Source organism: Aythya marila (genome assembly GCF_965140915.1).
Source record: "Aythya marila genome assembly, chromosome: 6".
Lineage (NCBI taxonomy): Eukaryota > Metazoa > Chordata > Aves > Anseriformes > Anatidae > Aythya > Aythya marila.
In genome coordinates, this window is record NC_139047.1 from 15,471,085 (window position 1) to 15,496,694 (window position 25,610).

General features: G+C 34.1%; 1 protein-coding gene across 3 annotated transcripts in view; it reads left to right on the top strand.

Moving 5' to 3' along the window:
• SESTD1 (SEC14 and spectrin domain containing 1) overlaps nucleotides 1-25,610 on the top strand; it is a 54,683-nt gene that overhangs the window by 22,234 nt on the left and 6,839 nt on the right. For 2 of the 3 annotated variants that reach the window (XM_082762984.1, XM_082762985.1), the window contains exons 5-13: nucleotides 940-1,053; nucleotides 7,456-7,569; nucleotides 9,514-9,608; nucleotides 10,483-10,538; nucleotides 13,092-13,303; nucleotides 16,436-16,558; nucleotides 20,046-20,240; nucleotides 20,846-20,960; nucleotides 22,096-22,255. In XM_082762984.1, coding sequence (XP_082619110.1) covers nucleotides 940-1,053; nucleotides 7,456-7,569; nucleotides 9,514-9,608; nucleotides 10,483-10,538; nucleotides 13,092-13,303; nucleotides 16,436-16,558; nucleotides 20,046-20,240; nucleotides 20,846-20,960; nucleotides 22,096-22,255 — 1,184 coding nt within the window. The remainder of the gene's footprint in view (nucleotides 1-939; nucleotides 1,054-7,455; nucleotides 7,570-9,513; nucleotides 9,609-10,482; nucleotides 10,539-13,091; nucleotides 13,304-16,435; nucleotides 16,559-20,045; nucleotides 20,241-20,845; nucleotides 20,961-22,095; nucleotides 22,256-25,610) is intronic. The other variant, XM_082762986.1, reaches the window with a different exon arrangement.

The window sequence follows — 25,610 nt, forward strand, 5'->3', positions numbered from 1 at the left end:
TAGGTCTGTAGATGTAAACCTAGTAACAGTTTTACTGTAGAGGTAATAATTTCTTAATAGAGAAAGACAATTTATGGCCTTTTACAATCACAGAATATGTGCTCTGTACAGGAAGAAACAATCTGAAAAGGGAATGATTTCTTCCCTCAAGTGAGTGTCAAGTTCATTACCAGCTCAAAACATGAGTTTGTAGATCTTTTTCTAAAACAGAGTTTTAGTTTAAAGAATACAGAAGTATGCTCCTGTCAACAGCTATGAGTGGTAGCAATGTCTGCAGGGGACAGTTGGCACTGATAGTGCATCTAAGTAGGCTTTGATGCAATATGCTGTACTAATTGGCTTCCATTGGAATTGACTGTAGTAGTTGATTTTGTTATATGTAATAGTTCCAGTCAAATTATATCCTGGATGCTATTCAAAATAGAGAGGGGAAAAAGTGCAAATTCCTAGACAGAGAAGTTCATAATACATTATCTTATCTCTTCAGAATGGTGGGGTAATGAAAAAGTCTTATTTCTGCTAAACAGTGTAGGTTATTTTCTGGTCTCAGTGGTCAAAGAGAATGTAAGATACAGCACACTGAAACGGAGTAGAGAACTTGGACTTTCATACTGCAATTTTAGTTAAGCTAGTCATTCATGTTTTTCTGTATTAGTACGGCATGGTCTAGTGGTTGGACTTCAGGACTGGGAGTAAAGAGGTTAGATTTGCTTTTCAGTTCTGACACTTTTGCTATGCAGTTTAATGCAATCTAATATTAAGTATGATAGAGCCAACATGGGACACAGATGCAGAAAATTTTGTTTAATTTCTATCTGCAAATGTGAGTTTTTGAATAGATGGTGACACTCGAATGGAATTCAGTTCTGTGAAACAAGAAAGCTAAATCTTGAATGTTTTACTGGTTTCTTCCCCCTCTCACCCCAATTTGTTTTACAGAATGTTGTTCCAGCTGAAGTATCGCTTGTTTGTGTAGTAAAGCCAGATGAGTTTTGGGATAAGAAGGTTACACACTTCTGTTTTTGGAAAGAGAAAGATAGACTTGGCTTTGAGGTATGTAGAGTTTTGTCTTCTTCAGTCAGAAATACTATTTTTGGAATACTAGATAAATGGATGCAAATGAATGTCATCTTAAAATAGTTTTATTTTAGATGCTCAGTGTTTTTTTCCTAATAAACCACTGTTTTCATGTTTTCTACTTGAAAAGAATATTAAATATAGTAATTTCAAATTAGAAATCTTCTCCTCAGCAAGAGGATAAAACTGTATGATACATTTGGCTGATGTTTTGACAGAGAAATTGCTACAGTGTTTAGTGTGAATTTTGTTCATGACTTCTGTACGAGATTGTATAGTGTCACCAAATCAGTAGTTACCATTTTGCAGAACATCTTATTGCTGCTGAATGCCTCTCTCACCTTTGATTTTTTTCTGACATTAACAACAAAGGTTACAGGGTCTTTCAGCTTTCCAAAAACAAGCTGATAGTATTACCTCATGAGGCAGAGTGTGTACAAGAGATTAAAGCCTAATGTTATCAGTTCCATTTTTTATCTTTTTTATCTTTTTGGGAAGTTAATGGAAACTTCACTTTTCCCTATTTTTAGGAAATTACCCGTATCATTTATCTTTCCAACTGTTTTTGTAGCTAATTTGTTTGAACTATGACAGGTTTGCTGGGTTTGCCAAATACTAAAATGCCTGCTTGTTTTGTACAAGGCACTATGAAAGCATCTTTTTTTTTTTTTTTTTTTTTATGACAGAGTTTGAAAAGAAAAGATTTTTTGCAGCCTTATCTTACACTGGTAAATTCTCTCAGATTGTAAGATTATAATGTTCTTGAATACTCCTGTTGAAAAGTTATTCAGAGAAAATGAGACTTGGAAATTGGCAGCTAAAGGTTATGTAACTAATAAGTAATATAGTCCTGTATTAGGAAAGAGACTATCATCCAGATAAAACACTGTTAAGTTGTATGATTTTTGTTCTCTTAAGTCTTTTATTATCAGACTTTACATAGAATAAGTGGCTTCGTTTCTTTTTTTAGAAACAATTCCTGCATGTCAAAGTGGTGTGAAGGAGTGGAACAGATGGCATGGGTTCCTATTTTCAGTCAAGTGGCCAATCCCTTTATTTTTTCATTTTTTTTTTTCATTGCATTACTTCATTTTCATTCTTGTAATGTGCTTTAGAGCCTTATAAGTACCTACATCTTATAAGTCCTACATCTTTGTCTTCAGGATGTTTACCTTACAGAATAAGGTCATATTTTCAAGTAGTTCGTTAAAGACACTTTGAAAAGTAGCCCAAATACAATAGAGCAATGCAAAGAACCTTGGAAGACCTGTCTATATTTCAGACAGCTAGGTGTTTGTTAACAAAGGTAATAAGGTAATAAAGGTAATTAAGTGCCTGAAGTTAAGGGCTGGAAGTGGTTCCAACTGTGATAATATTGTGACTTAAGGTACAGTTGCATTCTCCTGGGTTTCACAGATTCTGTTTACCTTCACCTAAATCCCTTGAGGGGACTGGCAAGGGGGTGTAGTCAAGGTTTCTGTCTTGAAGTTCAGCAATTAGCAGCTCAGTCAGCATAGTCACAAACAAGATTACCAGAGCAAAAAGAGTTGAGTAGGTGATATCCACCTATTATATGCTAGTCAATTGTTTGTGGCACGTCCAAGATGAGCATTAAAAAAGCAACTGAAACAACCATCTGTACTAAGAAGTTTATTATTTTAATGCTAGGGCACCAGAATTCATAGTTTTCATGGATTTTACAAAAACAGATATAGCAGTTATACATTTTTTAAATAATCAAAACGGCATTTATTTAAATGCATCTTTCTTCCTCTGCACATATCTTTTTCTTTTTTTTATTTTATTTTTTATTTAAACTGGAGCTGATGGGTCCTATGCTTTAAAAACCCATGCCAAATCAGAGAATTGTCTCTGTGGAGCTAGGGTACATAAGCCTGTGTTTAGTTCACTTTCTGAATTCAGTTCTAAAGAAAGGTATGTTGAAAAATACCAGGTTTTGTGTATCTATTAGTCTCTTCTCTAGGATGCAAAAAAGGTGATGTGTTATTGCTATGAGCCCAGAAGGGCAATGAGTAGGCAAAACTGTTTGTGCTGGAAAGTGAAGGAGAGGGTTATTGGGAGTGGAGCTGACATTCTGGTGGGTATCTAGGTTCTGCTTTCTGCTATTGGGTTTCTAGTATTCCAGATTTTCTGTATGATACTGGCCAGATAAATATTTAACTTGTATTTCTCTACCTTAATGCTTAATCAAATAGTGTTTCAAACAATGTTTATCATGAAACAGTAGGATTTTTGTTCTTAAGAGGAGAAGTCTTTTTCTTTACAATTGTGGCAGTGAATCACTGTCAGACCTGGTAGTTGGGTAGTTATGTTTAGTCTGTTTAAAGTGCCATAGTTATTCTTGAAAAACCACCAGGAGAGTAGTTGAATCCTTATTTCATTTTTCTGCAGGAGCTGAATTTGCTGAGGAATGAGCACAGCTAACTTGGGGGTGAGGGGGCAAAGATGAATCAGATTATTTGGAAAACAAGTAGGATTCATATTTGCTTTTCAAACAACAACAAAAAAGAAAAAAGAAAAACAAGAAACACATTACTGCTTTTTACACAAAGGCTGCCTTCAGCATATTGTGAAAAATGAAAATAGGAATTCTTTGGTTTAGATTTTTCCATGGGTTGAAGTGCAAAGTTATGCTCACAATCTCTGCCTTGTTCATTGAAGATTCCTCTGTGTTTTCCAAAGCTGTTTGGATATGTAAGCTGTAGGCATAATAGATCATCAAGAATCCATCCACTAAGAAAATGATTCTAATGGTGAATCACAGAATCTTAGAATATCCTGGGTTGGAATAGATTCACAAGGATCATCAAGTCCAACTCATAAGTGCATAGGACGTTACCAATGTTTGGTGATAATCAAACAGGCTGTGACAGGGGATGAGCTTTCTGGTCTTCTGAGTGTTTCCTGGCAGAATTTTTGGAACACGGACAAAAACCCCTCTACTTAGGCCTATTTGAATGGAATATGTCCAAAATTACCAACCTGTGGCCAGATAACTGATCAGCTTTTTGCATGCATTAATAATGTTCTTTTAAAATGAAATCATACATTTTAAGAATGATAGATTATTTTGATGTGCATTTATTAAAATTTGTAGTCGAGGCAATGGTGTTCTGTTCATCTTGAGTAAGTACCTTCATATACTTTTGGAGAAGCTACATTTGTAGTCAGCTACCTTGTAATATAACAAATTGGAACAGAGAAACGTTACCATACATATTTAAAATTCTGTGCGTAAGTGTTCTGGCTGTTGCATTTCTATCGCTTTCACATAACACCAAATAGCTATGTCTATTCTCTGGGAAATTCAGCGTGTTTTTAGATTTACAGTTTTATGTAAATGTCTTTTAGTAATAAGAATACTTTTTTTAAGGGATGACACCAACTATTCTTTTAAACTAAATCTAATTTTTAAGAACTCTAGCTTTTAAGAACTGAGATTAAAAGGGGTTAATCCCCTTACAGTGCTTCTATATCTGTTCCTCAGTATAATTTTTTTGCCCTGATGATAGGTATAGAATATTATTATTCAATTTGTTTAGATAATTTTCTTAATTTATCCCAGAACTGGAAAGTATTATTCATTGATATGAAGCTATGAAGATCAATACAGATACTTACTCCATTCAGAACATCATATCCTTGGATCACATTAGTTTAAATATTGTATTCTCGAGGAATATGTTTATGTTTTTTGAAATGTCACCATTTCATTTTAGATTCAGTAGCATAGCTGTTGTGATGTCATATGCTTGAGTTGCAAGTAACTTGTAACTGAAATTTTACACCAGCTTGTCTTCCAGTAGTTTTTGGTTTTGACTCTGTAAATGGCATTTGTATTAAGGAGCTTTTTTATTCCCTAAAGGAAGCTTACATGGATGTTTTTATCATTTGGGGGGTCCTTTTGCACATCCTATTGAATATTCAGAAGTTTCCTTTGCTGATTTTGACATCTGCCTCCATCTGGTTGCAGAAAATTGATGAAAGCAGTTGGGGAAAAAAAAATGGAAATGACATAGAGGGAGAGGTCAGCTTTGTACAAACAGTATTCAGAGCTCTTGCATTATTAGAGATTAGTGTTAATGGCACCGTTGCATCAATCAAAATCATGCTACTAGAAAAAAGTTACTGTAGTGTCCAGAGGAATAAAATATAGCACTTGTACTTTTCCCCAAACAATTGTCTGTATTATTTCTGAAAAGGCTTTAACAATGTTTTGGCAGGCCAATATTGTCGATTAGAGTAGAACAATGATGAGAGGTGTTACCACTCTTACAGATTATAAAAAGAAGTGAGTACAGATGGTGATCAGTACCAAACAGGACACACTTGAAACCTGTTACCAGTCACCTTACTAGCTGTCACTTTGTCAGAAAGGGTGGGCCGAGTGGGAAAGGAAACAAAGACTTAAGGATTCAATACGTAGTACTTTTCCCAGTCTTTGAAAGATCCTGTCTTACCATCTGTACAGACGTATTCATTTTTCCCTTAGGAGATTTAAGCTGTTCACATTATAGTCTGCTGTCCAAAGGTTTTTGCTTGGGATTGAAAAAAAAAATTTCTAAAGCCAATATAATAAGATCACTTTGGAAAAGGAAAATCAGTCAAGTTGCAAGCAAACAGTGGGATACTTCTATTTTTATAACTGTAAATTGTCTTCGTTTATACCTGTGTCTTAACCAGTATTCAGAGCTGGCAATAGAGATAATAGCAATGGGAAGCCATCACAGAGAATGGCAGTCTTCACAGAGGAAAGAAATTAATGAAGATGTTCTTTGTGTTCTTTATGTTAAATTGTGAAATACAGATGCAAAGAGGATAGAACGCTAATTCATAAAGAAAAATAGTCAGAATGTGGTGATCTGCTATTAATTTTCACAGAAGGCCAAAGACTGTGATCAGATTTTGAAAAAGTTTTAGGGATCTGACATCAATAGTTTGTATGCTCTAAGTGCTGGCCTTACAGTAGAATTATCTAGAATAGTAAGTAAAGATAGTCTAAGACAATATTCTATTAGTGTGTCTTTGAGAAGGGTCTTATCTGTTTTACAACATCACACCTTCCAGTTTTCAACCTTTTTTTTTTTCTTTCCTCTTAGCCCATGTTCAAGTAGAGATCTGTGCTAGCTAACTAAAAGAGCAATTCAGAGAAAGTTACTAATGTAAAGCAAATGGAGGGAGTTAACATTAACACTGTCACTAGTCTAATTCAGTACAAGAGCTAAATTCTGTTGAGGAACCTCCCTTCTGCTTCTACTTCATTAAAATTTCAAATGATTGCTTTCCTTTTTTTGAAGTTTTCAAACAGGCTTACTGCAGTTGTCTGAAATAAGCCAATAACTCCGTTAGCTCAAAGTTTTTGAACTGTAGGGAATAAATGTTTTTTGGAGCAACAACATAAGTTACAACAAGACTTCTTATTGGAAGTTTTGTCATCTTCAAGATTTTGCTAATAAGATGCATGTGAAGTTTGTGTTCTTTGATCAAATCCTACTTGTGGGGGGTGGATGGGGAGAAAGATTTTTATCTCATGTTGCTAATATTTGTTACATGAAGGTTTTGCTTTGCTAGAAAAGATTTTTTTTTAATGTCTCCATGGAACAAGTTTGTAAAGTGTATCCCCTGGTCTTACCCCTCCTTTGAAGTATTTCAGTAAAATACTCACACATAAGCAGTCTCAGTGCAGTCCATCCTTTTATTGAGGCAGTTTTCTTTTTTTAGAAGTGATATTTCAGTGGTATGAACCAGCCACTTTATTTACATTTGTTTCACTTCTGAGATGTCCTGAATGAGTAAATTAATTTTATTTTTTTTTATTAACTAAGAGGCATGGAAACAGAATGTAAAAATTACTTAAACTATATGTTCAGCACATTTGTACAGTAAATAGTGGTGCTTAACTTGTGTGGCATAAAGGACTGCGAGAGTGTACTGCAAATATTTTTACTGCAAGAGAATACTGCAAACACTTCTAAGTACTTTGCAGCGTGATATCCTGCTACTAAGTTCACTAAAAATAGATCATGTGAAGTATGGCTTAAGATGCATCAGTTACCACAAAAACAGGCAGGAACTATGTTTATTTCTCCTGCTATACATAAACAAGCTGGTACAGGTGATTCTGGTAAAGGATTATGCATGAGATGTAAGCTGCATATCAAAACTACATGCCTGGTTTAGGTCCCAGTTAATTGCAACCAGTCATAATTGATATAAGTGTTTAGCAGTAAGAGGGTCCCTTCTTGTGAATCACAGAGAAGTTCTGTTCAGTACCTCTGGACACTTAGCACAACTTGTCAAGTACTTAAATATAAACATTGCCTACACCTGTACCTAAAATTTCTTCTATTGTTGCAGGTTATTCTGGTATCTGCTAACAAACTGACTCGGTATATTGAACCATGCCAACTAACAGAAGATTTTGGAGGAACTCTCACCTATGATCACATGGATTGGTTGAATAAGAGGCTGGTTAGTTTTCTCTTTCTTTCAAATGTCTCATTCTTGATCTATGAATTTTTATTTGTGTAGGAACTGCTCAGCACATAGATTTTTCGTATGCATAGAATTGCAGTTCAAATGGATGAATGTATGTAATTACTAACACTGGATTTTACTCAAGGGTAATTAAGCTAAAGTAATCAATTTATTGAATTAGCTTGTTCCTTACTGAAGCTCTTTTACACCATCAGAGCCTGAATGTATGGTATCGTGGCTGCAAAGGGAAACTTTTTGCCTACTCATAGGAGAAGTCCCAAGCAAGGAGGAAATATTTGGACTCTGCAGGTGTTTTAAAGTTTTCTTATTCCTCAGTTACTATGGACTGAGAGCCTGTATATATGCTGCCCTACACTGAAATCTCTGTCAGTGCTGTGGATACAGGGATGCAGTAAACATCTAGGAGCAAATACGCCCCTAAATCATTAATATACACAAATTGTTACAGCGACTGTAGGTGCACATAGCACTGCAGAATGTTTCTAATCAGTTCTCCACTGTTACTTGTTTTCCAGTTACTTGAATCTTCAATACAACATTTAATCTTGAAAGAAACTGTTCTCCTGTGCAATGTGTTCTTCAAATGTGTATCCCCCACTAGGGATCTATAGGTGGGATTCTGGACATAAATTCTCCACAATGCTTTCCAACTCCAACTGCCCAAAGCCTTCAAAAGTACCATGCAGCCAATCTCATAGCAGAACTTCCCCTGAAAAAATCTGAGGGCTATACCTTTTTCCCCATCTGGGTCTTAGTAAATTGAAATGCGGGTGTTCAGACCCAAGGGCAGAAGGACAATCTACTGTGCTGCTTTTTTCTGTTAGACTTTCACGAGGAGCAATATGTGTGCATAGACTAGGGCAAGGCAGCTTGTTTCTGTTCTTCCTGAAACCAAGAGAGTCTGGACACATGTTGGGGCAGAGGGAGGGGAAGGGATATTGAATATCTTCGTCGTCTTTCATTTTTTTTTGTCTGGTATATACAAATGTGGCTTCTACTTACTTCTGACGTTCACAGAGTTCATAAGCACAGTATTTCCACTGTAGCTGGGACTTCTGTTTTAGTTCTGGGGATTTTTGTTTTATAAACCACTATCTTATAAATAAGCTTTTAAGAGCTGTCCACCTCTTGTCCTTCATGTTTTTTCCTGAAATTTAACTGGTCTTAAATTTCGTTAAATTTAAATTCTTAAAATCGGTTAAGGAAACTTCAGCTCTAGACCATGAATTAATAAATTATGAACACGAGAAAGACCTGAAAGTTACTGCCTATGTCAGTTCTGGTACCAGATCGTGTCTGGTTCTGTTAAAGCTCTGTTCTAGAGGAGTCATTTGAGCAGTACCCAATGTCTGACTAAACAGATCCTGCTATCTATATGTACTCCTACACTTGAAGCAACTGATTAGGAGCATTTTTTAATTCATAACTACTACTCCTTTTATATCAGTTATTTATTACACTATTGCTCTTATTTGTAGCAGTGAAAAACTGTCATCTTCACAAAGGTGGTTATTTTAATCCGTTCAAGCGAACTCTCAGATGTTTTTATAACATTCATTCAGAATTATTCTTAAGATTTACTTAAAGATTGAGGCTTAAATGAAATGGTGGAATATATATATCCATAAGGGCTTCCAGGTTTTGCAAAAATTAAAGATTTGTCAGTGTTTCAGAATTTATCCCTTTTTCATTATATTCAGTGTTCTATTTCTTATTTTCCTAAGGAATCTTAGCGCTCCTAAGTGTTCCATGAACAAATCTTTTTATTTTCAGCCATTTTTACTGTGCCATCTGAATGCTGGGCAATAATATAAAAGTTGAAGTATATTATCAGAACTAGCAGATAAATTTGTAGTGATGCCTTCAAATACTGTCACTTAAAATTGTTTTTCTAAATGTAAAACATGTTTTATTTAGGTATTTGAAAAATTCACAAAAGAATCAACATCCTTACTAGATGAGCTTGCTCTAATTAACAATGGAAGTGATAAAGGAACTCAAGAAAAAGAGAGGTGTGTGGTTAGCTTCTTGAAATTAATGTTTTTGATATAAAATTTCATTGGAATTCAAAATGATATTGAAAATGTAATAATGTCTTAAATGTCATACAAAATATGTAAGGAAGTTTTCAAAGTTTAAAATACAGACTACAGAATTTGTGATGTATGGATGCTCGCTTGGCTATTGACTGCATATAGCTGCACTTCTGATTTGATAAAAATGAGTACAAAAAGTGAGAATTTTATGACTGGCTGTTTTTGCTGATACTTAGAATCAAGATGGGGGAGAGGGATTTACTCCCAGTACTTTGCTTTCTAATAAGTAGTTGTGTAGCAGATGTAAACAGGCTCCAAAAGAAACTAAAGGACTATAAGATTTTTTTAACGTGTGTTACAGAACACATCTATACAATGTCAAAGGCAAGCTGATGTTTTCAGTTATTTCCTATGACTTTGATAAATGATAGCTCTTTCTATAGGTTTACAAAGAGCTTGTTTAGTTAAGGAATTAGGCTGGGATGCAGGATATTTGTATTTCGTTTTATACTTTGTTGGAAGTCTCTTATGACAGACAGTGCACAAGCCGGTGGGGCTATGATCTTGTTCAGTTATCCTTGCTGGCAGGCCACATTTAAGTACAAAGCTGCTGCCTCTGTTACACAGTTCTGTAAACTATGAATGCAGCTGTTTGTCACTTGATCTGTTCTTTACCTATTTTGTAGTATGTAATGTATTAGTTCTTTAGGGTATGAAGGAAGGAGAGGTGTGGAGGAAAGTAACATACAGTCTCTTAATGCTTTGTGATAGCTCCAGTGTTGGTTGAAGCCTTGTAGTGCTACTGTATTAGAAATGAATGATTAATAATGTGTTTATTACTTTATTCAAGATCAGTAGATTTGAACTTCCTTCCATCAGTTGATCCTGAGACGGTACTGCAGACAGGTAAGTTGAAAAATGATCATGTTGGTTAATAAAGTTCATTATTCATTTTCATGCCCCACATGAAAGCACAGAGGGCGTGATAACTATCTTAACAAACATCTCAATGTAATAAACTTATCAATTAATGTAATCTTTAGATTAAAAAAGAAATCTTAGGAAATACATGGAAGAACTCCAAATGATTTGTCTGTTTAAAATAGGTTTTAGTAGTGCTGATACCATCTTCATGGTGTTACCATAAATTAATAGGTTTAATTTGAGAATACATTGCTTCTAGATGAATCTAATATGTTGACCTTATGTAATGAATTAATCTCAGTAGCTACCAAATGGCTACAACACACATAGCATATTACACAACTCAGATAATTTGCATCAGCCTTGTTCTGAGTTGGCGATCTGTAAAAGTGAAACATAGTCTTCTGACTCTTCACTGCTTGGAATCTCCCCTGAACCTTAAACAATTACTTTTCTTTGAACAAATTTTTTTTCAGGTGGATTTCTTATTCACCATAAAGCACAGTGGCACTGTCGATTTGGAGTAGAAATTTGCTTAAAGATTTCTGCCTTTCTAGAGTGTTAAGTAATGAACCATGTTAAGATGGTGATCAGAGTCTGAGGAGTGCTCAGAATCCTTCTAGCCTCCTACAGTGCAATGTGTGAGTCATGTAATATATGCTACTGGGAACTGCTGGCTCTGCATGCACTCTGTGCTAAGTTTTAGCTTATTTAGATGTAGTAGAATATTGTTTGAGTTAAAAGGTGACATTGTAGTTCCTTTCTGGAGTCTTTAAAGCTTTTAAAATACAAAGTGTCTGTAGACAATGTCAGTATATTTTAGTCTGATTATATATTCTCCTCTAATGGTAAGATGTTTGGACAAAGCATTTCAATTTGTTGAATAGGTGGCTCCTAAGGAAGTTTGGAAACACTGTCTATTTTCTTAATTATTGCATAAAAAATTGTTGGAGCTTTTAAAATTTAGTAACTTTTGTCAAGTCATGGGAGTTCCCCACAGATAACTGTACTTTCTTTTTTTTTTTCTCAGTTCCACTATATTGAAAGTTAGATAATATATTTTTTTTTCCCTGTTAGTTTTCTGTCTCATAAATGCAAATATGAACAAACCAAATGAAAAGAAGGAAAAATGGTAAGATTTGCTGGGGTGATGTTCTAAGGTTTTAAATAAAAGCCTTGCCTTCCATAATGTTAAGAACTGTTGCTTTCACAGGCTCCAAATCAAAATAAAAACTGCAGTTCTTAGTTTGATAAGAATCTAGTTTAAAAAAAAAAAAAAAACTTTTTACCTTGAAAATATTAATTATTTACTGCTGAAAAAATACAGTAGAAATCAAAATTATCCTAGTATAACTGACTTGTAAAAACCTTATACTGCTTGCACTGCAGCTATCTGTGCCTTGTAGTGTTTTATAAGATGGAATAAAGGATGTTTATTTCCATAGCATGGCAAAATGTATTTGAATTCTTAAGCTACGTTCATCTCACAATCAGAAATGCAGAGTAATTTATAGTTGCTTGCTGCAATCTCCAAAGCCTTTGGCATTTTGATTGTCTAGACGATACTAGTTGAATTTAGAGTCTATTTTTCTGCATTTTTCTTGAGGTACTGTAATTACTATTCTGGTGTCATTTTTTTTTTTATTTGTTTGCTTGTTTTGGTGAACTGGCATGTTACCATTTTAAGGTCTGAATGGCTGATGTGGGTTTGGCAGATTTTTACTTGTATGCCAACGCTTCTTTACTGACCACTGTTTTATTTGTTAACTTGTTCATCGAGCTTTTGGGAGTACAAATAGGTTATCTGAGTTGACTAGTACATGTAGTATAGTATTTATATGCAGAAAATTTTACCACAACTTAGCAATAACTTACATTCATTGAACAGTTTAATTGGAAGAATAAATAGCCAACCATGCTATTTTCATATATATGACAGTCTTTACACTGCTGGAATTCTGTACCATAATATGGTGTTTAAAAGCACAAATTAAAACATGAGGACAGCAAGAAAATATTTTTGATCAAAATACTTTGGATTCTTTTACACACTTTCGTAGAAACTTATGAGCATTTTATAAAATCTTGTCAGATAACAGAAGTGATATGTTTAATTTGTTAGTGCTTTTACATTGTTCATTTATTCTAAGAATACAAATGGTATGAGAGAAATACTTTGGATGCTACACGATATTTTGAAGTAAAAAAGAATACTTACAGTTGTTTCTGACTCAGCATTGTGCTTTGCAAGTGTTTTCTTATGTTAATGTTATTGTCAGTGAATGTTAAATTCATGGTATCTCTGTTATATGTCTTATATATACCACCTTTCTGCCCTATTTTATGACTGGTACAGCCCCACAGACTGCCCTGTGCTCTGCATGTTAATAAAATTACATCATTAAATGTGCACAATGTATGAAAGATTAGCTACAGAAATGTACTGCTGGGTGGTCTAAAAATACATATGCTGACTCGTCATTGTGTGCTTTTTTTGTATCCAAATTAACCATACCATTATACATTCTTTTAAAGGCCATGAGTTGCTATCTGAGCTACAACAGCGTCGATTTAATGGTTCAGATGGAGGAGTATCATGGTCTCCAATGGATGATGAACTACTTGCTCAGCCACAAGTCATGAAGCTACTAGACTCACTCCGAGAGCAATATACCCGCTACCAGGAAGTTTGTAGGCAACGTAGCAAGAGAACTCAACTAGAGGAGATTCAGCAGAAGGTAATGCAGGTAAGGACGAAATTGTTCTTGAATAAGGTGGGGAAGAAGGCTTGAGCTCAAATCCCAGACTGCGTTCTCTGCAAAACTAAGAATCAAATGAGGAGCTTCTTGCTATTGTTCGTGATTCTTTTCACTCCTGAAACTGCAGCATGCTAGTTTGACTGGATGTTTTATATTTTGGCTACTAGGAGGGACTTTCTAAACGTTCCTCTGATACATGGAGGGGGTAAGAATGCAGAGCTCAGCTCAACCTGCTTTCACCCCCACGTTGAATAACCTGCACATTGTCCCTTTGTTGTCTACTGTGGCAATGTATTCTTACGTTGTTAGAGGGTAGAAACCTGACATGTTAGCAAAAGAAAGAACATTGACAAATGAGACACAGATGACTGTAGTTTTGCTTGAGTTGGAAAACTTCCCTGACACATTGTCTGTTACTGTTACTGAAAGTTACTGAAAGTTCCGATTACTGAAGGTAAGCCATGATTCCTTTACTTGTCTAACACTGTATTTTGAGGTTACTCTGACCAGAATGAACAGAAATCATGCTAATCAATTGTGTGTTAAAGGTCATAATGAATTGATCTGGTCCTTTGGAAACAGGCTTGTAATTGGCACTTCCAATATTTTATCATCATAGTCTTAATAGAGATAAATTAATTCAATTTCTTTGATTTCTTTCTCAAGTGTTCGTTACTTGAAATTAGATTTATGTTTTTAAGTTTCTGTGAAGCTTGACTATGGAGAAAATTGAATGGATAATGCTTTTAACCTTTACACACTGACATTTCTAAAGCACGGCGAGTGCAAATCAAGTACTGACACTTCAGTGTTCCAGGTATGGGAAGATAAAAACTAATCAATCTTGTTTTTATTTCTAGGAGTAAAAATATTAACCTACTGAGAGGAATCTTTTTCACTTGTGTAGTCATTCAGATAATAATTTTTTTTTTTAAAAAAAGCAAACTTCTGATATTTTGAGTTGGAAATTCAAAAAATATATGCAAAGATTTCATCCTTCGTACTGTATAGAACACATTAGCATGGCAGTGTATACATGTATAATGGGGTGATGTGAATTTTATTCCCTGTGGTAAAGTTATAGTGGCTGAACAAGATGTGCTGATTGAAAAAATAAATTTATAACTAGCTTGGCCAACTGCCATTATTAATGCATTTAAATAACTTGTTTACTGTGGCATCAGCCTCATTTTGCAATATTTTTATTAGAAATAGTCTTTTCTTTGCTCTGTCTACAGTACGGATGCTGCATAATAAGTGAACTGAGTCTCAGTACACAGCACGAATGTGCTTTAATATTTTACTGAATCAATCTATTTTATAAAGTGCATTTTAAAGCTTTCTAAATGCTATACAAACAAAAAATTACTAAATCTATAAGCTGATGTAGTTTCTTTTTGGCTTGTGGGGAAAAATTGATCTAATAGAGAAAAGTAAAGAAGGTAATGATGGACTGTTGGAGGTAAACTGAAGTGGAATTTATTTTGTCAAAACAAACAACTTATGGTATAACATGCAGTATTTTCAGTTGGAATGAGTGTGTGCAGAGAAAAGTTACTTGCTGTGTTGCTAATTTTTTCTGTTTTGATTTCCTGTTATTTTCATTGCAATTGCATCTCTAGTCATTAACATATGTTTTACAAAAATAACATTGCTGCCTTCCTCCAGCTCCTTTGGTGACTTTTCTCAGATCAAATATTTTTCACACAAGGAAAAATCAAGAACAGTAGGGTCTTAATAAGACAACCGAGGGTTACTAGAAGTGATAAAAGTAGGGAAACCCCAGGATGCTTTTGGAACAAATATGGTGTGTTCTGAAATGGTGCTGCTTATAGGAAGGAGGCTGGGGGGGAAACCACAGACAAAATGACTAAACATGAAGTGAATTGAGTTACCTTCGGTAAGGATGATGGCATTTCTTTCCTACTGTTACAAAGTGGCCTAGCAGCACTAGAAAAATTGCCCGGTTGTCTTCTGGGTGTGTTTCATTTGTCTTTATAGTTACGGTGTTGCACTGTTACTGTATTTTTCCTGAAAAACTTTGGATCTGTTCTGTTGTCTTTGTTTAAACAAAAGATGCAGCAAAAATGCATAGAATCATGGAATCATTAAAGCTGGAAAAGACCTCCAAGGTCATCTGGTCCAACCATCCTCCTTCCACTAACATTACCCACTAAACCATGTCCCTAAATGCCACATCCAACCTTTGCTTAAAGACCCCCAGGGACGGTGACTCCAACACCTCCCTGGGCAACCCATTCCAAAGCCTAACCAAAGAAGCTGGCTTCCAATGCTCTTTCATTAAAGTTCAAAATATGGGGGTATTCATAGATTTCAGTAGGACTCGGATAGAGGACTCAGTAAGAGTCCTGAAGTAAGACTCTGTAAGAGATTTTCTTTAGGTTTCATTATGGCTGTCTACATCCTGGAAATTTAAAGCTTTATTTTCCCTTAAGGTATAATCTGGTAATTCAGATGTGTATAAATTGAGATGCTCTGCTTTAATTTAAATAATAGCAAAAATGAGAATAGTTTTTAATAATAATAATAATAAAATCTCATGTCATAATCCAAAACTCTATCACCAGGACCCTGCAGAGTTCTGCCAGGGCAGATCCAATAAGATGATGCCATTAAAACTCTGTAAGAGGCTTCTGTAGTTTGAATGGAGCAAGTTGAACAAAATAAACATATAAAATACTAAAGGTATAAATTTTAATTTCGGAATAAATACATATCATGCACTTGTGTGTTAAGATATTCAACAAAATAGGGAGAAAACTCTCAGATGTGAGGTTGAATACAGCTGTACATTGTAATTCAGTTAAAAAAAAAAAAAAGTCTTGTTTAAGTGTTCTTATCAAGAAAATCGTGTTTTAACTCATTATAGACAGATACAAAGTGACACCAATCTTTGCTAGATCCCACATGCTTTTATGGAGATGACAGGCTAAGGTTAATGAAAAGTAACTTCTACATAGTGCTTTTGAAGATATGAATGGATACAGCAAGATAACTTCCATAGATTATATATTTCTGCTTATGTTAGAATTATTTTTATCCTAGTTTTCATGTAATTGATCTGCTATTTGTTCTTTGTCATCTTTATCTTATTTACAGGTAGTCAATTGGCTTGAAGGACCTGGATCAGAACAGCTAAGGACCCAGTGGGGAATAGGTGACTCAATTAGAGCTTCACAAGCATTGCAACAGAAGCATGAAGAGATTGAGAGTCAGCACAGTGTGAGACTTCCACTGTCCTTTTCAAGTAGCAAAACAGTTTTAAGTGCTTGTCGTTACATGCAATGTTTTTTGGTTAGAGTACCTAGAAATTTTGGATAGTGAATGATCTTACGGTTTACTATCTAAGCAATGTAGGAATTTATGTTCACTGTATGAAGATGTTATTTATTTTATTTTCCAGTGTGGAAAAATAATGATTTCTATTAATGTTTTTTTATTTTATTTTATTTTATTTTATTTTATTTTATTTTATTTTATTTTATTTTATTTTATTTTATTTTATTTTATTTTATTTTATTTTATTTTATTTATTATGGTAGAGCATTTTTTTAAGGTTTCACATAGAACAGGTGGAGTGAATTTTTGTTTTCTTCCCTGCCTCTGGTTGGGCAGGCAAGGGCTGAAAAATCCTATACTTCTTGGGTGAATAAGTTAATAAATTTCTTTATTAAACTACGTTTACCAGAAGCTGAAACTGGCTTAATGCTTTCATTGATCAAGATTTAAAATATACCTTTTGCTCATCATGAAATATTTAAGAAACTGTTTTGTAGGTGTACTGAATGTCTTTGCTTCTAAGTTCCAAGGCTGCCTAAGGTTCAGTAATTTTTTTCCATTTATTATTAATAATTATAACTTATTATTAAACTTTAATTTAATAATTTAATAATAATAATAATTTATTATTGAACCAGGATGTGAATTTTCAGTGTTCTCAAAAGGCGAGAACACGCCCACAGTGGATTTCCTCGTCTGACTTTTTGAATGTAGCCACTGAAAACTAAGCCCACTTTTCCGAAGTTCCCTTTACAGCCGAGGAATAAAAAATCACGGTTGGACTACAGCTTTTCCAATTTAGAGGAGAATAAAAAAAGCACACTGTAGTCTGAGAAACTGTGCCCTAGACTACATTGCTTCTGTTGGCTACATCCTTTACTATGCTTTTGTTGCTCAGATGAAGGTGCATTGTAGGTATTCGTCTGTTTTGGTCAAGTGATCTCATCTCCTTTATGTTTTCATTGCTTTAAGCTCTTTGAGCAATGTTCTATGTTGAAAAACAGTATCTTCTGAAGTTTAAACCATCTTATACTTAGAATCCTAATTAAAAAAAAAAAAAAATCTACTGCATTCTTTATTGACAAAAGTAATTGTGAAAACCTTTTAAACATACTAGCACTTCAGACTAACAAGTTAGTATAGACTTTGTTCTCACTGTCTGTAGCATAGAGAACTATGTTTTAGCTGTGGCTAAATACAGTCTTTGAAGTCAGTGAAATCCCAGTGAAGTTTACAGTATGACCTATAGCTTGCTCATCACTGTAAGGCACGGAAAATGCCAAACATTTCCTGGTTCTCTTGTTGTGGCAGGATTTTGTAGAAACAGAAAAGTTATTTTCCATTTTTATACCAACACTAATTATTAGGATTCCCATTTATAAATTAAAACAATTTTTTGAAAACAGCAATGGAATGTGGTTGGCCTTTTTCTCTCATTTCTAAACATCTCACAATAGCTGAGTATTTTCTCTCCTAAAATTGATTTGACAGCTTGTTTTCTTTTTCATTCATCTCTCTCATTTATTGCTGATTATATTGCTTGTATTTTAAAGACAATTCCAAAGATGCAAACAAGATTTGTTACCTTGTTAGACTTGTTATCAAAGTAGCCTTTTCTGCTTCATTTTACTTTGAAAGTGGAAAAAAAAAAAAAAAAGGTATTTGTTTGTTTTGTTTGGGGGTATCCCCATTTCCTGTCTGTTTTATTGATGGGCTCTATACTTGAGCTGTTATTTTTGAATGAGTGTTGGCCTTTTTTTACATGGTTGAGGTGTCATGAACATCTTCAATATGTCCCTCGTGGAAAATATCAGAAATACACATTTTATATTTATTTTATATTATATTTTATTTTCTATCCATTTTAATTATATTATAAATATTATATAATTATAAGTATTATATAATTATTAATTATTTATATTATAAACCATATTGTATGGTTTACCAGTCTCTTAATTGCACTGATACCTTACTGAAAATCAATTACTGCAATCATTTTACTTTCTTTAATGATGAAAATAAATTGTTGACCTAGATATTTTGTTTGACTTGCAATGCTATGTTTGATTTGTCATGCTTGGTAAGCTTGATTTGTACGTTCAATATCTAAAGGTAATAACAAGTGTTGTGTAAACTGAGTTTAATGAGCTTGTGTATTTATGTATCAATAGCACAAGTGTGATGATGGAAGATTTTTCACTAGCTGGCTCTTTTGGGGTAGATGAAAGATTTATTCTGCTCTTAAAATTTTAGTTGATTGCTAATTTAACTTTTTTGTGACTTTTTTTTCCTAATTGCATCTTATATTCTTTCTTCCTGTGAGCAGATGGTAGAGAAAGCTTTGGGTGAAAAGAAAAAAAAAACAAACAACAAGAACATGAATATTTATATTCTGTATTTTACATGCTTTGTAAATAAATGAAGCAAAAGCAGAAGGCATAACTTAAAAAAGAAAAAAAAAAAATCCTCACTGGAGATTGACAAGAATACAAATTCATTCAGATATTTTAGGCCAATAGATGGTGCTGTTCAATGTTGTTAGAAATACATAGGGCATTTGAATGTCATTTTACTGTCGGCTAAAATAAAAGCTTCCAGGCAAATGTTTTATTTTTCAGGCATCTAAATAATGCAAGATGTGAATGTGATCTTGACGTATCAAGTAATTTCTAAATCTCCCAGAATTGTTAAATATTTGAAGTACTTTCTTTTGCAAATATACCACCATGACAACATTAACTCCTGTGTATGCATTCAGTAATCAAAGCACTTGAAAATGAAGTTTTCAAGTTTTCTGCGCATTTTGAATTGAGTAGTATAAAGCTTTCCTTAAATAAGGAAGAAGGGTCATTTGGAAGTTCCAATATACAGAAAGCCCATTGTATTTAAAAGATGATGATTACTTTCACTTTGTGAACAGTAGTAGTTTTTTTCTAAAGGTTTAGGAAAATTACTGCTGGTTTCAATTGTGTCACTGAAAGTAACAGATAGATAGTCTTTTGAACACCCTTTGGAATGCTTTACTACTTGTCAAAAATTGCTTTATTCAATAGAGCACTATAGACATGTAAGTATTAGAAGTTTGTTTAAAAATGGTAGAATTCTTCTGTTGGTTCAGTAAAGTAGTTCGAGTGGGAGTTTGTGCTGGGAGATAGTAATTATGCTGTTTATGGTTTGTTATCTTCCCAACTTTCTATACCATTTTTTTTATATTGCAGTATATGTGTTATTTAAAATGTGCTAAGCACTTTTTGAGTTGATTTAAAACTTCAAAAGTTCTCCTCTCCTGTGAGATTTCATAATTATAGTGTAAGCTGTAATAAACTTATTTTAAAATCTGATTATTTATTAATCTGGAGTTAAGATGCATGCCATATTAAGAGAAAAATGTTTTGTATTATTTTAATAGTATTTTTTGTGTCTGTAGGAGTGGTTTGCTGTTTATGTTGAGCTTAATCAGCAGATTGCAGCTCTTCTAAATGCAGGGGATGAGGAGGACCTTGTGGAATTAAAAGCATTACAGCAACAGCTGAGTGATGTGTGTTACCGGCAGGCCAGTCAGCTGGAATTCAGGCAGAATCTATTACAAGCAGCACTTGAATTTCACAGTGTTGCCCAAGATGTAAGTTGTTCTTCCTAACTTTTCACGGGTTTACCTGCCAATGTGTTATTACTGTACTAGTGTAAGCTTTCAGTTCATTGGAAAAGATTTAAGGAGGGAAGACAGAATGTCACTTGGAAAATGCCCTCAGTCTTCATTTACTGATTGAAACACTGGGAAGATGAATTTTTGGGAGAAAAGTTCATTGCAATATATCTTACATTTCAATAGCATTTGAAACGGAATGGCTAGTAAATAAAAAAAAAAATAGTTTTGCTCTTGCTTTTTTATTAGAATCATGTGCGTTACCTGTACCACGATGATATCTTTTTATTTTAAAGATTATTGGATATACACTTCATAGTTCCTTTTAAGAATTGTTGTTTATTCCTTTTCTGTAGTTGTTTAAAGAATCTTGGCTTTTTTTCCTCCACCTAGGGATGTATCCTTTTGGAATTTTATAAGCAGGTGGGACATTTATCTCTCATCTTGTATTGATTTCCTAAAGATGTGAAAAGACACATATGAAATGACAGATTCCCAAACATTTAGGAAGTAGATTGCAGACCCAAGCATCTCAAGCTCCAAACTTCTTTTTAAACAGTGATACTTGTTTTGTGTTTTAGTTGTCTCAGCAATTGGATGGCTTACTAGGAATGTTGTGTGTAGATGTAGCACCAGCAGATGGAGCATCGATTCAACAAACTTTAAAATTACTGGAAGAGAAATTGAAGAGCGTTGGTAAGCATAATATTTCTGCATTTCAGACTGATGCATTCTAATGAATGCATTATAGGAAAAAAGTGCCCTTGCCCCCCAAATCCCTTTTGAAAAGGACAGCAGATAAAGGAGTATCTGTCTCTTCAGATTTCTAGCTAAGTAAAGTTCTACCTAACTACCTTTGACTTGCTGGTGCTATCTAGTCTGAGGAAGTGTTCTGGAGCTGTCTTTTAAATGTTTTACTAATTAATTTACCAATTTACTAATTAATTTACTAATTTACTAATTAATTTATTGATTTACTAATTTATATATTGGTTATATACCATTACTATGCATTTCATCTGTTAACAGACTTTTTCCCACCAATCGTTCTTAATACCTTGAGAATATAGTGCTTAAATTGTTCCCTTCTTTTTGTTCCAAGAACTGACCTTTAATGACTAAAATTGTCTTCCACTTGGTTTTAGAATGTTTGTTTCTAACAAGTATTTTGCAGTGTTTTGGAATGTGTATGTCAATAAACGCAATGCTTAAGCTTGTTACACTGTCAAGCTTTTGTGGAAGAAGAATTGTAAAGCAAAATTGCATGTGGTAGAAATAATCATTCTTAGACTGTAACGGTGACTTATACGTGAAACAGATAATCCTTTAGGAGAATGAAGAGTAGACCTGCCAAATATAAATGCGATAGCAGATTGTAACTGTTAGCATATTTCAGTATTGAAAAATGTATCAACCATATCAGATGCATTATAAAATACTAACTTCTGCCATGGTGGAGCGTTTAGGTTACAACTGCCTAGCAGTGATGAACATTACAGGTATTCTGAAACTGTGTGGATGAAAGATGTTAATCAGCTTTTTGCGTGCTGAAAATTTAACACTCACTGTCAGCTTTTATTCCTTTTTTTTTTATCTGCTAGATCATAAAATAGCGAAGACTTAGCTCTTTGTTCATCTGGAAGAATACTTGTGCAAACTTAGAAATTGGAAAGGGTAGAGAAATAGATGTAGTAACGTCTTTTTCACTTCCCAGCCACCCGTCTCAGAGTTTCTATTTAATTTCTTCTCTTGACTTGAGGAAAAAAAAACACAAATGTGAAAGTTAAATTTTTGCTTTTTACTTTTTCTGTTTTCTTTTTTTTTTCTTTAGACTTAGGCCTGCAAGGCTTGCGTGAGAAAGGTCAAAGTCTTCTTGATCAGATATCTAATCAGGCATCCTGGGCATATGGAAAAGATGTGACTATTGAAAACAAAGAAAATGTGGACCACATCCAAGGAGTGATGGAAGATATGCAACTTAGAAAACAAAGGTAATAACAGTTATAGTCACTAAGATTTTCATAAGTCATCTTAAAATACCTCTTTTTAAAAAGTCATCCTTAAAAAATCTCTTTTTAGAGAGACCATTTTGCTTTATTTTCAGTGAAGAGATGTATTACAATTCATAATTCATAACATATTCATAATATATTTTTTAAAAAGACAAGTTTCCATGTCTGGTCTACTGGAGCATATTCCTAAATCTGGGCACCTTTTCCTTTTTAGTATTTGTTGGGAGAATTTGAATACTTTCCTATGCTCATTCCTTTTATGTGCAGTTATGGAACAGATGCAGGAGATCTTCTAAACATTATCTGTTTGAGATAATAACACCAATATACCAATACTACAGTAATGATCATGGCTCTAAAAGTATGCACTGGTAATGTTCCAAATTTTCTCCTTTCTTTCTCCAACCTCTACCCTTTTAGCTCTGTCCCCCCTGACCAGCAAAAGGGAGGCACAGAGTTCAGCTTTGAAAACATGTTTGGTGTTTTATGTAAGTTTAAAAAAAAAAACCATAATATATATTTTTTTTTTTAAAAAAACTTACATAAAAACTTATGTAAGTTTTGGAAAAATGTTTTTTTGGAAAAACTTACATAGGGTGGGGGATGAAATTTTAGTAGAGGAAAATGCTGGGGAGAATTGTGAGAAGGATGGATTTTGCCACCGCTCACTTCATCCAAACTTTCCATTGATATATAATAATACAATAATACTGTGGATTGGCTATATTACTGCCTTCTGCCTTCTCCAGTCTGAGAGAATCAGATGATGGTGCTCATCATTTCTGTTGTAACATCTGAGACAATGAAGTACTCTCTATAGAAAGTGCCTGAACTTTGTGGATGATGGTTGAACAAAAAGGGGCAGCTAGGGAGCAACGAGGTTTAATGCATGTCAAGTTGCTCATTTTAGGAATGACTTCTAAACACAAATTGTTTTCTTAGGGAACTCAGTGTAAGGAACCACATAGTTTGATATCACTTAAAGAACATCCTGTCTTAAGTATGTCCCCTGAATCCTGTTTACTTGCGCAGTACTGTTGTTTAGAGGGCCAACTGCACAAAGTTTTTAGAGGACCATGCGTCACTGCAGTAAAACAGCACTTGGAATTCAGAAGTAAGAAAAGAAAAGTACATAGGAAAGGGAAAAACTTGATATATGTAGTGATGGACTCTGATCTTTGGAAGTAGCAGCTAGTTCAAAGTTGGGGAAGTTTTTTCAGAGAAGTGTTTTGTCATACTGTGAGAAGCAAGTAGAATGCTAAGTATTATTAGGAAAGGAGTTGAAAACTAAAAAGAAAACATCTTGGTGCCGCTGTATAGGTGTGTGGTGCATTTGTGTTTTAAGCATTCCATAATTCTTGTCCCTCTCCTCAGAAGGGATATAGAAATGTAGCAAGTCAGAGAACAAAAAAAAAAAAAAGGCAATAAAATGCTTAGACAAAGGTATGAAACGATTTTCAGATAATGAATGATTAAACTGAGGATCTTCAGCCTGGAAGGGTGACAAAAAATAAGATAAAGGTCTGCAAGAAAGAGTGAGCCAAGGAAAAGATAGGGATAGGTTTTTTTGTTTGTTTGTTTGTTTGTTTTATTGCCTCTTGCAGTACAAAAGCTGAAAACATCAAATGGAACTGGCTTAAACACTGAAAATTAAAGCTGGTAATTAAGTATGTAAATAAGGTGTGGAACTCTTTGCCACAAGATTGTTTAAGCTTAACTAGTTTCAGGAAGAGTTTGGACAAATTGTGGGAGGATACACATATCAAAGATCTTTAAATATAGATGCAACCTGTACCTGGACTGGAATTGATGGAAGCAAGCACATTTGCATTACTGTAAAATATTGCTGTATACTTAATCTGTTTGGATGCTCTTTCCTAAGCATCTGCTATGCCTGTATGCTTAAATAGGTCTTTAAATGCTGCCTCAACTCTCTAAGTCAGTTACATTACATGCCTGTAATTCTTACAGTTGTATGAAGTGATTTGTGAATCCCTTGGTTGAGAAGAAAGTCCTGTGCATTCATATTTATGAGAGAGCAGATAAAGGCAGCAACTATTTAGATGATGTACCTCTTGATTAAAATGTTGTAGGACACTGTTTTAGCTCACATTTTCTCTGTTTCAGTCTTTCTACTTCAGCTTCAGCAAAGATCTTATAACTTCATGAATGTGTTCAACTTGACAAGGTTTCTAAACTAGCAGGAACTCTCATTCTGGTACATTCTGAATCTGACTTAATTGTCAGATCCATAATCTTAACGCAGTTGCCCTAGATTAAACATAGCTTCTTGCTAACAAGATAAGCTTAACCAGGCATGTAATACATCTTAACCACAACACCAGAGGTTACTTGGTTAAGTACATACAAGAGAGCAGGGTTTAACAGTAGTCTTTTCTCATCAAAAGATGTTTGTAGAGAGAAATAGAAAATAAGTGGTTGGGAAATTAATGTAATTTATTTCTGCCTTCTGACATTTGTTTGCAAAAGAATCAGTGCGACTTTACTTAGACTGAAAATAAAATTCTTTTTTTTATAACTTTTATTAATGTAATTACCAAATTGTCATTGTCCACTGAAAAATACAGAAGGGTACTTTTAGAAAGTACAGAATACATAGTGTTCAGCGGTATTTTTTTGATATTTAATTTTCCTCAAATTCAGTGGAATGTTTCTTGCTTACATATACATACAAGTAGCGTAATGTGTATTTCTAGGGACATTTTTCTGCCTTATTTATGCTTTCAGAACACACAAACTCTTTCCTTGCATTATTAGAGCAATAAATTTCCTTTCTGTAAGCATTACAGCACTGCAAAGCACTTAACAAAAACACAGAATTATAATGAACTGTTCTTTGGAAGTGCTTATGTGTTTGCAACCAGTTTGAAGAAGAGATGTGCATGCGGTCTTTAGCATTTGCTTATAGTGCTAACTGTTGTTGACACTAGTCATTTGATTTGCTATGTGAGACAGGAGTCTGAATCTTGCTGTTTACTTAGGCTCTGAAATTGAAGCAGAAAGGTCATTCTGCTAAATGTTTTAACGTTTAGCTCTCACAGTTAAAGGAAAATGGGTTCAATACTTGTTAATTCTGGCTACACAAAACTGCAAAATGTTCTTAATTCAGAGCAAGAGAATTGGAATTAGTTTTTATATGAATTAGAATCGTAAGGGTTCAACTGCTGCAATCTTTAGCTTAAAAAAAAAAAAAAAGTATACTGTGATTTTAAACAGTTTACATTTTATTCACCAATAAAGCTTTGTCAGCAGCTGACAGAACAAATCACAATTATGGCAGGTTCAAGACAGCTTTTGCCTGAATATTTCAGCA